The sequence below is a fragment of the Priapulus caudatus genome, unplaced genomic scaffold (genome assembly GCF_000485595.1).
Source record: "Priapulus caudatus unplaced genomic scaffold, Priapulus_caudatus-5.0.1 Scaffold291, whole genome shotgun sequence".
Classification (NCBI taxonomy): domain Eukaryota; kingdom Metazoa; phylum Priapulida; class Priapulimorpha; order Priapulimorphida; family Priapulidae; genus Priapulus; species Priapulus caudatus.
This window is the reverse complement of record NW_014577352.1, coordinates 267,055-279,554: the sequence shown is the minus strand read 5'-3', so window position 1 is coordinate 279,554 and position 12,500 is coordinate 267,055. Positions and strand designations below refer to the sequence as shown.

General features: G+C 44.5%; 3 protein-coding genes across 5 annotated transcripts in view; all 3 read right to left on the bottom strand.

Moving 5' to 3' along the window:
* Positions 1–2,993: 2,993 nt before the first annotated feature.
* LOC106808639 (protein crumbs homolog 2-like) lies at positions 2,994–6,614 on the bottom strand. The gene is made up of 5 exons (XM_014811443.1): positions 6,547–6,614; positions 5,634–5,698; positions 5,319–5,462; positions 4,878–5,006; positions 2,994–4,535 (listed from the first exon to the last, which is right to left on the bottom strand). Exons 2-5 carry the CDS (start codon positions 5,668–5,670, stop codon positions 4,474–4,476), a joined length of 372 nt encoding a protein of 123 aa, XP_014666929.1. The 5' UTR covers positions 5,671–5,698; positions 6,547–6,614; the 3' UTR covers positions 2,994–4,473.
* Positions 6,615–7,392: 778 nt separating this feature from the next.
* Positions 7,393–9,376, bottom strand: LOC106808634 (transmembrane protein C5orf28 homolog). Its single transcript, XM_014811436.1, has 2 exons — positions 9,055–9,376; positions 7,393–8,771 (listed from the first exon to the last, which is right to left on the bottom strand). The coding sequence occupies exons 1-2, from the start codon at positions 9,364–9,366 to the stop codon at positions 8,448–8,450; spliced, it is 636 nt and encodes a 211-aa protein (XP_014666922.1). The 5' UTR covers positions 9,367–9,376; the 3' UTR covers positions 7,393–8,447.
* Positions 9,377–9,868: 492 nt separating this feature from the next.
* Positions 9,869–12,500, bottom strand: part of LOC106808635 (cytochrome b5-like) — a 4,710-nt gene continuing 2,078 nt past the window's right edge. For 2 of the 3 annotated variants that reach the window (XM_014811438.1, XM_014811437.1), the window contains exons 2-3: positions 10,619–10,814; positions 9,869–10,135 (exon numbers count right to left, since the gene is read on the bottom strand). In XM_014811438.1, the coding sequence (XP_014666924.1) occupies positions 9,882–10,135; positions 10,619–10,772 (408 nt within the window). In that variant the 5' untranslated portion in view covers positions 10,773–10,814 and the 3' untranslated portion in view covers positions 9,869–9,881. Of the gene's footprint in view, positions 10,136–10,618; positions 10,815–11,070; positions 11,090–12,500 lie in introns of those variants that run through there. The other variant, XM_014811439.1, reaches the window with a different exon arrangement.

Genomic DNA, 12,500 nt, shown 5'->3' with positions numbered 1-12,500 from the left:
CTCTCCCACTTTCGCTGTCTCTCCCTCCCCCTCTCTCCCACTTTCGCTGTCTCTCCCTCCCCCTCTCTCCCACTTTCGCGCGCGCATTCTTCATCGTCACGATATCTCATGCTAACGGCGTGCGCATGCGCGGACTGTGTCTCTCTACACAGACGCCTGAGCAACTTACGAAGGTCGTATCAGAAAGGAATCAAGGCAATGACGATGCAATCTGACCCTCTCGTCACGCGTTGTGCAGATATGGCGGGTGCGCGCGCGGGAGAAGGAGCCATTTCTACTGCTGCTCTCTGTCTGTAGCAGCTTTAGTAGAAGTCTATGCTGTCAACTATAGCCGGTACTTGCATGCGTACGTGCGCGGGTCCCCGGCGCGGCAGGCATGGGTGTATACACAGGATAATTATAGACACTGATATGCGGATGTTTATTATTTATGAACACAGATTTTTACGACAATTCCGAACGCGACACGTCGTGTTGGTATGTGTTTTAATACAGATGCACGCACGCACGCACACACACAACTCTCTCACACACACGCGCGCACACACACACACACACACACACACACACACACACACACACACACACACTACACACACACACACACACACACACACACGCACCACAGGCACTACACACACACAAATATTATATATATATATATATAATATATATATAACCATTAAACATTACCCAACTTATTGAAACCCTGAACCGTTTTCAACGCCGTAAAAATGACACACTATTGACACTATTGGCTGATCATGCCTCGTGAATTGTTTCTTCCCTAAGTTACGTATAGTAAACGTAGACTAGCACTGTGAATCGTGCGTGCATCGGGAGATGATACACGGAAGCCCTATATATATATATATAATTATGATGTGCTCTAGTGTGAGCGTTTTTTAACGGCAGCTTGTCAACAATTCTCTGGAGAGAAAGAAAAAACTGACGCGCTTCTGTTGGCTGATAGGTGGCGCGCTCGTGCGCGTAATATTTATTGTACATGCTTTGTATATAAAGATTGTTGTTTAGTTACTGCGGGATAGGTAATCTCTTATATGTATAGTTGTAGACTGATTATAATTCTGCCCCGAGCCTCTGCTGTTGTATAGGAACGCATACTAAAAACTAGACCAGAAGGTCCACGTTGTTTTAAACAGTGGGGGGCTAAACATTTATTAATACAATATTATCTTGATATCGGACTTTCGTGTTTTTTTTTTACCAAGATTATGTTCGATCCATCTATAGACGTAAGTTCGTGTTATTAAAGAAATATACCAAGGGTATTTTTAAATATAGCTGTCAAGGGAAGTCTACTAAAAATAGTACAGTTGCGAAAGTGTATGTGGGTGGGCGGTGAAACGGTGGGAAAGGGGAGCAGAAAAAAATGTTACACGCTGAGTTGTCGAATTTATCAAACCGCGGCGACGGTGGCGGTGAATTCGCATGGGAGGGTTAAATAAATATCTACACACAAAGACAAATATCATCACATCGCCGCCGAGAAATCCAGAAATAATATTTGTATACGACCGTATCCAAACAACAATGGATGCGCCGTGTTTATAGTAGAGAGATGTGGACGCAACCGTAGGAAACTCACGCAGGAGAAATCACATCTATAACACATTCCTAAATCGTCGGAGAGCCAGCCTGGAGCGACGCCGTCGCCACCCCCACGCGCATGCGCGAACCGACATGGCGGCCGACCACCAGACAGACGCAAGCTCACCAGAGAGTTGCTACGTGAACATTAATTTAACCAATGGGTTGGACAAGAGCTAATTAAGGCGCCATGTTTAATAATAGGGTTTCCACTCTGGGATGACATCGAGGAGGCTTGTATATGCATGATGACGCAGAAGGTTGCGAGTTGCCCTGCACAACCGCGCATGCGCGTGCGTGTACTTAACCGCAAGTAGACACAACAAGACGAGTTCTAGTTTCGCCGACAATTACGAAAAACACTTAAAATCTTGGGCCTGTGGCGACGCGGGGATCTCTTCCTCGCTCATCTCTCCATCGCTACCATGAGGGGTGAGGGCGTCAGTGTGAGGCCAATCATTGAGCGAGGACCGAACTCAGTACCATGATAAAACCCATCATACCATCTGGTACATAGGTATCATTACTATGTCATCGACAGGATCACGCTACGATTTTTTCCCACGCAATAAAAACATCACAAAATCCCACAATAAAAATCGCAAAGTCACGAAATCCAAGAGTGTTGCTTCTAGCAACACAAACGTATAAGCATAAGGTATGGACACGTATCATTTAATATCAACATGAACACGTTCACACTTCCCCAGCACGCAACCGATTCCTTAAAGCTTTTTTGTGCAGCTTATAGCTACGTGGGGTCAGATGGCCGGACTGTAAACATATCAGCTCTATATGAAATCTGTGAGAGATGGCAGGTGTGTTGACAGTTAATATGTATGCTACGTAGAATAGTACGTGTAGTAATATTTTTTCTACACTGTAGTCGTAGTGCTACTGTAGTTGTTTACGTTTGTTACGCCGCATATATATATATATATATATATATATATATATCCCACAAGTATCGCTCCCGCCTATAACTGTTTGTACCAGGAGCTTGTACCGCGCGCTCTCACTCTATTTCGGACGCGCCATATGCTATTCCATGTGCCAGATCTTGGCGCCATCTGTTATCGAAAAAAAGCAAGATATACGCGAAAGAGGAATTATTGCCGAATTATTACACGGGTGGGAAAACGCGGCGTTGCACATACGAAACACGTTTTGTAACTGTCGGTCACTTTTTTAGAGTATGTCGGCAAAAAAGCTGCCCTCCTCACCTGTCGATACAAAGTAGAGTACTTCAAAATTGGGGGAAAAATACAAGATGACTACAAAGTTTTCGGTAATCAATGACCCTGCATGTCTGATAGCCCGGACGGTTTAACGGTGGTGGAATGTAAAATCTATCGCACAAGATAAACACAAATAACACAGGATAAAAAGTTTTAATAGCACCAACTGTATTATTTTAAAATCTATCAAACACATCTACAATAACATCTAGTTTCGCATACAAATTTCAGTATAAACTTAAATTAATGTAGCCGGCCTTATAACTGCACCAAATAATTAGCGCATGCTATTCTAGCACTGATCGTAGTAGTAAAGTCTCAGTGCTAAACAATAACAGATATAATCTCGTTCGTTCTTATCACAATAGATAGGTAAAAACTATTTGGAAGCCTAAACAATCAATGTGATCCAAGGAAGACAGTTCTTTTGGTTTGTTAGTTTCTTTGGCATCGACTTGAACGACTTACTACCTCTTAAAATTACAATTTGCATGATCACGCTACAACCATCATTAATCTAATCACATCCGTCCCAAATGTTACCTCACCGATCTTGAAAATCAGGTAATAGTGGATTTCAACTCAAGGTTGTGCGAGTGGTGGTGTGTGGCGTTTCACATACATTTGCTAAAGTAATTAAATTAAAACCCAAACAGAAATACTTCTGCTATTTTCATGTTGACAGTGTTATTGCCTTTCACTTTCAATTGCACTATGCGTCACTAGGGATCACAAGGGGATGAGAAAGTAACACAGGGAGGGACCTTTACTAACACACACCTCAAACCCTGCTATAGATAAATCACAACCACGTTGCACATCTGGAAAGGCTAGTCTGCTTCACATGAACTGCATAGATAGATGCAATATACAATTATAAACGTGCATCATTTGCTACAAGGTAGACTATAAAATTCGATGAGAGTAAACTAAGACCAGAAGTAATTGTCACGCACCGCCTACACACAGCATGCTACGTTTGGAAAACCAGCCGACCGATCCTTAGGGGTTTCACCTGAGGGATTAGTTGGGATAGTTTTACGAGATTAAACTCATTATGCTGAGCCCTGTATGATTGGGAGCGCCATCTACTGGTTAAAAACTACATAATATTATACTCAATATTATAAATATTGTACCTAATAGTAAAATGAAATGCAAGCCGGTTATCACGTATTGGACGGTACTACTGAGATTCAAACACATACAAATACAATGCTTATATGTACGTAAAAAATACTAACAAAGTCCTAATATAATACTAAATTAGCTGTCAGCATGCCTACATGTGGTTTTTTTGTGACAGAGAATGCATAGTGATCCGAGGAATATCCAGCAAATGTTGGGAATTTAGTAACAATTATTGTTCCATAATGTCCTTCAATCAAGTAACATCATTTGAAATTAAAACGATCAATATAGCTTTATACACCTATCATCTACCTGAATTATTAAAAATTGAATTGAAAATACGATCACTTTAAAGGTTACTGTATATCATGAAATGTATATAATATATATGAACAGGTATGGCCCAAAGTCACTAACTTTGATTTAACAACCCTAGTACAATCTTACAATCCTAGCAAGTTGCATTTGTGGGTCTTTTCATCTCACGTCCTGATCAGAATTGGATACAGGCACTCCCATTTTCTTCATCATCATGAAAAGTAGCCGAATTGCAAGCTGAAATGTAACAAATACAAACATTACTCTACTGAAAAATCTATGACATTTGTATTGACAATTCCTATATAGCAAATACGAGACAAGACAAAGCAAATTTCAGAACCAAGCAAGTGACTGTCTGAACACATGCATGCACGCACGCACGCACGCATGCAGGCAGGCACACTCACACACACACCGACTTCCCTCCCTTGCACCCCCACACCCATGCACATGTGTGCTACCACACACCGCGCGTGTACAACACGCACTAACATCCTTCCCATGCACACACGAACCAACACAATCGCGTGTGACACCCGCGTAGGTAGGCGGACGTGCGTGGCATACGACACTCACATTGCTCGCAGTGCCGTCCGTAGAAACCAGTCCCGCTGCAGTCGCACTTGTACCCATGTTTCACCTGCGACGACTGCACACAGAAGCCGTCATTCTTGCACCGCTCAGTGTTACACGGATTCTCGATAGCTGCACGGCAAAAATCACACGTCATCAGACCAGCATTGAATAATTTCTAGCTGACAGTAACCGATCAAGCACACAAGTAGGTGGATGGATGTGTCGAATCTTGTGCGGTAGTTAAGCGCACATGTAACATTGTCACGGAATTAGCGAAAAAGGAATTGAATGCGATATTTCTTTATAAAGATTCAGAAGGGGCCATCTGTCATGATTTATTACAATGGTTGATTTGAAGACTCAGACATGGGTGTTCTTGCAATGAATTGACATCGTCTTATAACCATGTTGTCAAGGTATTGCATGACATGTGCTACTCACCGTCTTCCCTCATGTTTTTACATTCGTCCTTGTTCGCAAAACGAAACTCTGCATCACAGCCATGGGAGCAACGGCACTTCCCATCCTCAAGGTTGCATCCATGGATCTTCGTTTGTCCATGAGGGCAGTGGCACCATGCGACAACTATAGAACACAGAACCACACCTGTGATATGACAATATAGGGCATAATCATCAGCCAAACACGCCCGGCTATTAAAATTGAATTCATAATAACACTAAACAGCACTGACTTGGTTAGGATTAACATGTGTCATGTCTTTTAGACTAGCGCCAAATAATGAAATATGAGTACCTGCTATACACGCCAGGAGAAACAATATTCTTGTCATTGTAAATGTCGAAATCTGCAAGGAAACGCTGAAAATACCAATTAAATCAATTATAATAAATATACAAAATGCGATGGTGATAAAGAAAGTACAGGGAATAGGGAACAAAGCGCCTATGGCTATCAGTAGGTCAGCACAGTAAAGACAGTAAACTGTAAAGTACCCACCCTACTGTAGTACTGACAGTCTTAAAAAACTCAAACTTAGTGACTACAGTTCAGACCACAGGCACTTGGGACAGTCAGTAAAAACTGAAAATAATATGAACGCACAAACGGCACATTCACAAATAGTGAAATACTACCGACGAGTACTGTACCTCTCAATTGCAGTTCCACTGTTGTGTCACTGTATATCAACTTTCCTTCATGAAAACTAACGCCAAACGCTCCCGCACTCACCGCTGCGAGTGTGCTGTGTCGCCATTATAATAATAATAATATATAACTTTATATATTATTATCATTATAAATATAATGGCGACACGTCACACAGCACACTCGCAGCGGCGAGTGCGGGAGCGTTCGGCGTTACTTTTTATGAAGGAAAGTTGATATACAGTGACACAACAGTGGAGCTGCAATTGAGAGGTACGGTATGTATTTGTGAATGTGCGTTCATATTATTTTCCGTTTTTACTGACTCTGTCCCAACTGTTGAACTGAGCAACTCCAAGACCCAAGTCAAGTGCCTGTGCCTGTGCTATGGTTCAGAATCAGACTACTCAACCACACTCAGCACTGGCCCACCCGGTTTCGGCTAATCTATTAGAATAGGAGAAACAAGTTTGTAACTACACTTCTAGTGATGCATTAAGTTTACATAAATCGCGGAATAGTCTAATATAAGACTAAGAATAATTAGATATGTGCTTACAATTCGTAATGGGGTCAATGAACGTTTCGATGAATGACGCAGACGCCCAGTAGTCCGCGCCCTCTCGTTGGAGATATTGTATTTACAAGTTGAGCCAGTGATGATTATGGAGGTGACGATGACGATGTGATCATGTCTGTTCATGCTCAGTTCACTCGCCCTCTCTTCACAAACTTATGTTCGTGCGGTTTCCAATTTATTTATTTAAAAAAATCAGTTCATCTTTGCATTTCTTTGTGTGAGCAATAATCAATACATACACCACACACAGTAAATACATGTATGAATAACACAATGTGTTATTATCTACTCTTGATATTATCGAACTAGATAATTATAGCGTGCTTGCGTGTGATTTGTCTAAAGGATACATGTGTGTGCGCGCACGCGTGTGCGTATGTGTGTGTGTGTGTGTGCGCGTGTGTGTATGCGTGCGTAACGGTGCATGCATGCGTGCGTGCGTGCGTGCGTGCGCATGTGTATAATGTCTTTCAACAGATTTTTGCAGTTACATCCATCAAAATGCACTCAGTACATATAATTTGCAATAAAAATTGAATGTGAAATATTTTAAATGCATGTTTATGGAAGAAAGGCGAGATAATAATAATAAATAATATTTCTGTCGAGGGATGGCGAAAAATATAATCGTAATAAGTTTCATGTTAGATTTTCATCCAGTCAGTTGCATTTGACCTATGCTTTGACAGCCAATTATGAAGTTCCTGTTATCCTGTTATGTTTTCTCGTAGTTTCAGTGCCTTTCTGTCAATGATATTCTCATAACATCTTTCTGACAACGTGCCTCAGGCAATGCAAAAGAAAATCACAGTTAGAACAGAAATATCAACAGCACTGAACAAATTTATTGTTTACAGCAAAACAAATTCTTACACCATGTGTAGCCACAGCTACATATTTTTAGACTTGGTCACGTTTATTCAATTATTTCAATGTGGTTGTCGTGGGGATGATAAGCGTAGACATAGTCAAACTCTTAGACATTTACGTTTAAGAGTTTAAAAGTCTACAGCGAATAGCACCAGCATAGTGCATTTCATCGTGATATCTGCAAGCACGATGCATGTAACACATGTAGCAATACAATGATCACGAGTGAACAAGCACACGCCAATGATGCGAGTGTAGATGGCATATTTACAGGAGTCTATCAATATTGATATCAATATTGATAGACTCCTGATATTAACACACCCACACAGGGCACAACTCTCACATCCTCACTGACTCTAGAATGAATCGTACGATCATACATTATCAAGACGATTATCACGTATGTCTTATTATCACCATCGCAACTACTTGCACAGTTACATTCATGCATGTACACGCAGCACGCGGAATGTAACACAACTACACCTCCAAATCATATCAAACGATAAACTATATTTCGAATCAGACAAATCTAAAAGTATCCTGTTCCGAGACAATAAAAGCATTAAATCAAATTTGTGGTCCCTATTCTGCATGAATTCTCAACGCAAACCAACAGGGGTTATCTGATAATTATATATATATTATCACTAACGATTGGTGGCACGCTAGAAGCCCTACGAATCAAGAAGATGCTGAGCTTCTTTTCCAAGTTGGAAACAAGTGCTGCACTCCAAGCTGGGAAGACACTCAGCTGAATCTCCATCTAGAACTTTCCGTTGAGAAACAAAGCGCTTTCCGATGTTTCTGCGAATTTCCTCGTTCTCGGATCTTCGAGGATGGTCACCGAAATTCCGAAAATGACGTGGCCACGAACAACCCAAAGTCGTCCCACACTGGTTCGCACATTCAGGAAAATGTACCATACGACCTGCATTCAATGTCCGACCCTCAGGTCTCTGCAACACAGCAACTATCCAGCTCTGGTGTCAACACGAATTTGCATCCTATACGATGCTTGCCCGGTTAGCACTCTCAACCTCACAGCGCAGCGTCGTCCTGACGACGAGAATGCCGTACGGGATGCAGATCTCCGTGGCAACGTAGAGCCAGTAGGGAAGCGGCGGCGTGCTGCCGAGCGGCCACAGCCAGAAGCCCCGGCGCGTCGCGTCGCGCACGTGATGCGTTGTCCAGGCGACGGCGACGAGGAGAGGGAGGCTGTGCAGAGAGGCGGCGTTCGTTAGCCGGATGCAGAGATGCAGCAGCAGCACCACGGCGGGGATCGCCGTGGTCGCGTGCAGCGGCGGCCGCGTCGGCAATGACAGCGCACTCTGGAGAGAGACAAGCGGACAGCTGTGGCACGCAGAAATCACTCGGTGGAAAAACTCTCTCAGATAATATCTTCGATAGGCTTTTTTTACCACGCTGCCACAACCGCGATTACGCTTAATCAACAGCGATGCAAAGAAAAACCTAATGAAAACCTGCACCCGTCTGCATTTAGGAGTGCCCCACCGCCCTTCCGCATTCAGGAGTCATCCCGCCACCAGTCCCTTGCCAGTATGTCACCTTCAGCTCTACCTATGCGAATATAGCTATAGAAGTACGCTATACCTTCAGCGAGAGAGACCCAGCCATCCAGAAATGGTCGAGGTCTATCAGCACCGCCAGCAGGCAGCAGGATACCGCCTGCGCCGCCAGCCTCCCCGCGTTCCTCCACCCGTCGCCGCTCGCCGCCGCCACTGTCCACGCGAGCAGGGCCACCGCGCCGTGGGTCGCGCTGTCCACGGCCGCCCGCCGCGCGGGCCGCTCGACCACCCACGGCGACCTGCCGAGGGCGTCGCCACCGATGCAGGTGAGCAGCAGGGCGGCGGTGACGCACGCGCGCGGGGCAGCCGCCGCCGCTAGCTCCACGACGCGCCGCATAACACCTTTTTCTTCGTCGCGGTGACCCCGTCTGGGCTCCTGTTGCTAAGTTCTGGCTGGTGTTGGTAACCAGACACTAGTGTTGGTAACGATAGGTTCCTGTTGTTAATGGTAGGCTCCCGTTGGTAACCTCAGGTTCCCGATGGTAACCTACGGTTAGTTCGCAGCCACTGCCGCCGTCTTTCCGATTCGTCCCGTGTGGCAGGATCTCTCACGACTTCACGTTTATCCGCTCCCGTTACTGAAGCATCCACGTCGCAGCACGGTATCGTCTCACAAATGTAACGCCGCGCCCACTCGTAGGCGAAAAGAAACTAGCACAATCTCGTCGTCGCCTCACTTCGTCGCACGCGAAATGCGCGCCGCCCTACTACCGCTCCTTCACAAAACTTTTCAACAACACACAACTCTCAACACTACACTCACACGCTCCACATCTAACAACTAAAATTTCCGGATATTCCAGAATTCCGGATATACGCGCCTTCTTGCGGCGGGAAACACGGACGGCTACACTAATTATCGGCAAAGTACGTCACGCCGAGCCTGTAGACCAGAGCGACGCCGATGGCGATGATGATTGGCAGCAGCCACCTCCTGATGGAGAACGGCTCGGGCGGAGCGCCTTCTGTGTAGGCGCGTTTCTCGGGGTAGTCTTGCTCGGGGCGGTCTTCGGCGGCGAGTTCGCCGATGCAGTAGTTCTGCATGAGCTCGCGCGCGTCGCTGGAATGTCCGACGTCCTCGAACGACTCGGTGCCGTTCTTACCAGCTGAGATGAAAAGCGCAAAAGAAAAGAGAGGTTAGTAAGACACTTGATGCCTGTGCTGTCTGGGGCTGCGACTTCCTACTCTCTCTCTCTCTCTCTCTCTCTCTCTCTCGCTCTCTCTCTCTCGCTCTCTGTCGCTCACTCTCGCTTGCTTTCGCTCTCTCTCTATCTCTCTCTCTCTCTCTCTCTCTCTCTCTCTCTCTCTCTCTAGCTCTCTCTCAATCTCGCTCTCTCTCACTCTCTCTCTCTCTCTCTCTCTCTCTCTCTCGCTCACTCTCTCTCTCTCTCTTTCTCTCCCTCTCACTCTCGCTCTCTCTCGTTTTCGCTTGCCTTCTCTCTCGCTGTCTCTCTTGCCTTCTCTCTCTATCTTGCTCTAGCTCTCTCTCCCCAGCCTCTCTATCCTCAGCTTCTCTCCCTTCCTTCCCCTCTCCCTCCCCACTTCCCACTAGCTCTCTGCCCACTTTCTCCTAGCAAAGTACCACTCACCTTGCTCCAGCAACACCTCCTCGCCTCCAGGATGCTCGTCAACAAACTTCGTCACGTCGTACACCTTGTTGTGAATGATGATCCAGAGTGAAGTCATAGACTGGTGCTCTCTCACCTCCTTCAGTCTGTACATGGTTCCCTTCTCACCGGACATGGTTGACAGAAATCGAGCGAGTGGAGGGGGCGGCGCACCGATCTATAATAAAATGGACGGTAAGTCACTCACGCTGGCTGACCGCTTGACGATAACAATAATTAAAGATTCTCAATTTCAACACAATATATTTTGCGCCGGGATATGCCTATCGCTCACACCCTACTTCTGCACACGCACTAGGCTCCAGTGTTGGGCAAGATGGCTAATGTGAGCATTTACAGCTCATGCAGATAACGATCAGTGGTGCAAGCTCTAGCCGCCTTCCCTGCACGTACACCATCCCTTATCTGTTTACCTGGACTAAATCTGAGCTTCCTTCACCCCAGAACGAGCTCTCCTTCAGTGCGCGCAGATATGTCAACCTCGCAAAGCAATTACCGATGCAATAACTATAAGTAATTGATGGTGCAAAGTCTATGATCCCAACCATGTGATGGACCACATGCTATATTTACACTCTGTCTACCAGTTACCACCAGTGCAAACGACTCGTAAAGCTATGTGTGCATAGTTAATGCAAGGTCATCAGTATCTTTGCATAATGTATGTCAGAGATAAGTACTTAGTGACTTTGAGTCAAGGGTGCAACTGGAATGTGAGCACAGTCAATAAGGCCACCCTTAAAAAAAATTTTGTTTCCCCTTTACCTACTCGCCTCTCAGGGTACCAAGTAGGTAGCAGGGCTTTCCAAGCCTTTTCATTAGAGCATGGCGGGGCTGCCTTTACGGTCCTAGTTTTAGCATTTTTTTGCAAATTTTAGCCTGGCGGCTATGATATTTAGAGTGGCGGGTGCATTTTAGGATGGCGGGGTCGACGATAGCCTGGCAAACCCGCCAGGCTATAAGTGCTCTTGGAGAACCCTGGGTAGGTAGGTGAAAAATCTTTTTTATTTTGTTTTGACAAGATGTGTGCATGTATATTGTATATTCTGTTTTGTGTATATGTTTTTGCGGAACGAATTTAATTTTTTTTTTTGGCGAAACGAAATAATTTTTGTTTTGTTTTAGTCGGCCAATAAAATGTGTCGAGTAGCGGTGTTTTGGCGAGTCGAACGGTAAAGGGGAAACAAGCAATATTTTATCTTAGGCCCAACGCACTGAGACGTTATCTATGATGTTTAGAGAAATAGTAACAAGAAGAATTGTAAGATGGCATTAATTACTACATAGACATCATGACAGCAGGAGTAGATTTAAGGAGAAAAAAAGAGATGGTCCACAGGACCATCTAGTTTGAAATTTAGATGGTCCTCCTAAATTTCAAATTGTTATATAAATAAAAGTAATAAAAGTATAATGCGGCGTGCAAGCGTGAGAAAGAGATTTTACATGGTGATAAAATGGTTTAATTATTCAACTCCATTAGTGTTAGAGCTTTAAAATAAAAACCTCTCGCCAAACTGGGCGAGTGAGTCAATAAGTTAACTCGCCCAAACGGAATCTGTACTCGCCCAAATTTTAAAACAAAAATGCTTGTCAAACAATAGTGAAAAAATAGACTATATAGGGGTGGGTTCGGAAAGAGGTCCCTGATTAGGCGGGGTCCGGGGGCCCTCCCCCACAATTTTTTTTTTGAAAATTACACCTCTTAGATGCAATTTCTTGCACTCTGAAGCAGCATTATTAAACAATCTTCATCACAAAAATATCACTTAAAAAAAGAGAAACATGAACTTCAAATTGCTGAGGGTTGAACTGCTCAGTCTCTGCCAAGTTGTGCAAGTAC

Excerpts from the sequence above, each read along its gene's own strand:
- LOC106808639 (XM_014811443.1), bottom strand. The coding sequence starts at position 5,670 with ATGACAAGAATATTGTTTCTCCTGGCGTGTATAGCAG. Across the intron at positions 5,463-5,633 it reads TCTCCTGGCGTGTATAGCAG|TTGTCGCATGGTGCCACTGC; the intron begins GTACTCATATTT and ends TGTGTTCTATAG. Across the intron at positions 5,007-5,318 it reads TAAAAACATGAGGGAAGACG|CTATCGAGAATCCGTGTAAC; the intron begins GTGAGTAGCACA and ends TTTGCCGTGCAG.
- LOC106808634 (XM_014811436.1), bottom strand. The coding sequence starts at position 9,366 with ATGCGGCGCGTCGTGGAGCTAGCGGCGGCGGCTGCCCCGCGCGCGTGC. Across the intron at positions 8,772-9,054 it reads CTGGGTCTCTCTCGCTGAAG|AGTGCGCTGTCATTGCCGAC; the intron begins GTATAGCGTACT and ends GTCTCTCTCCAG.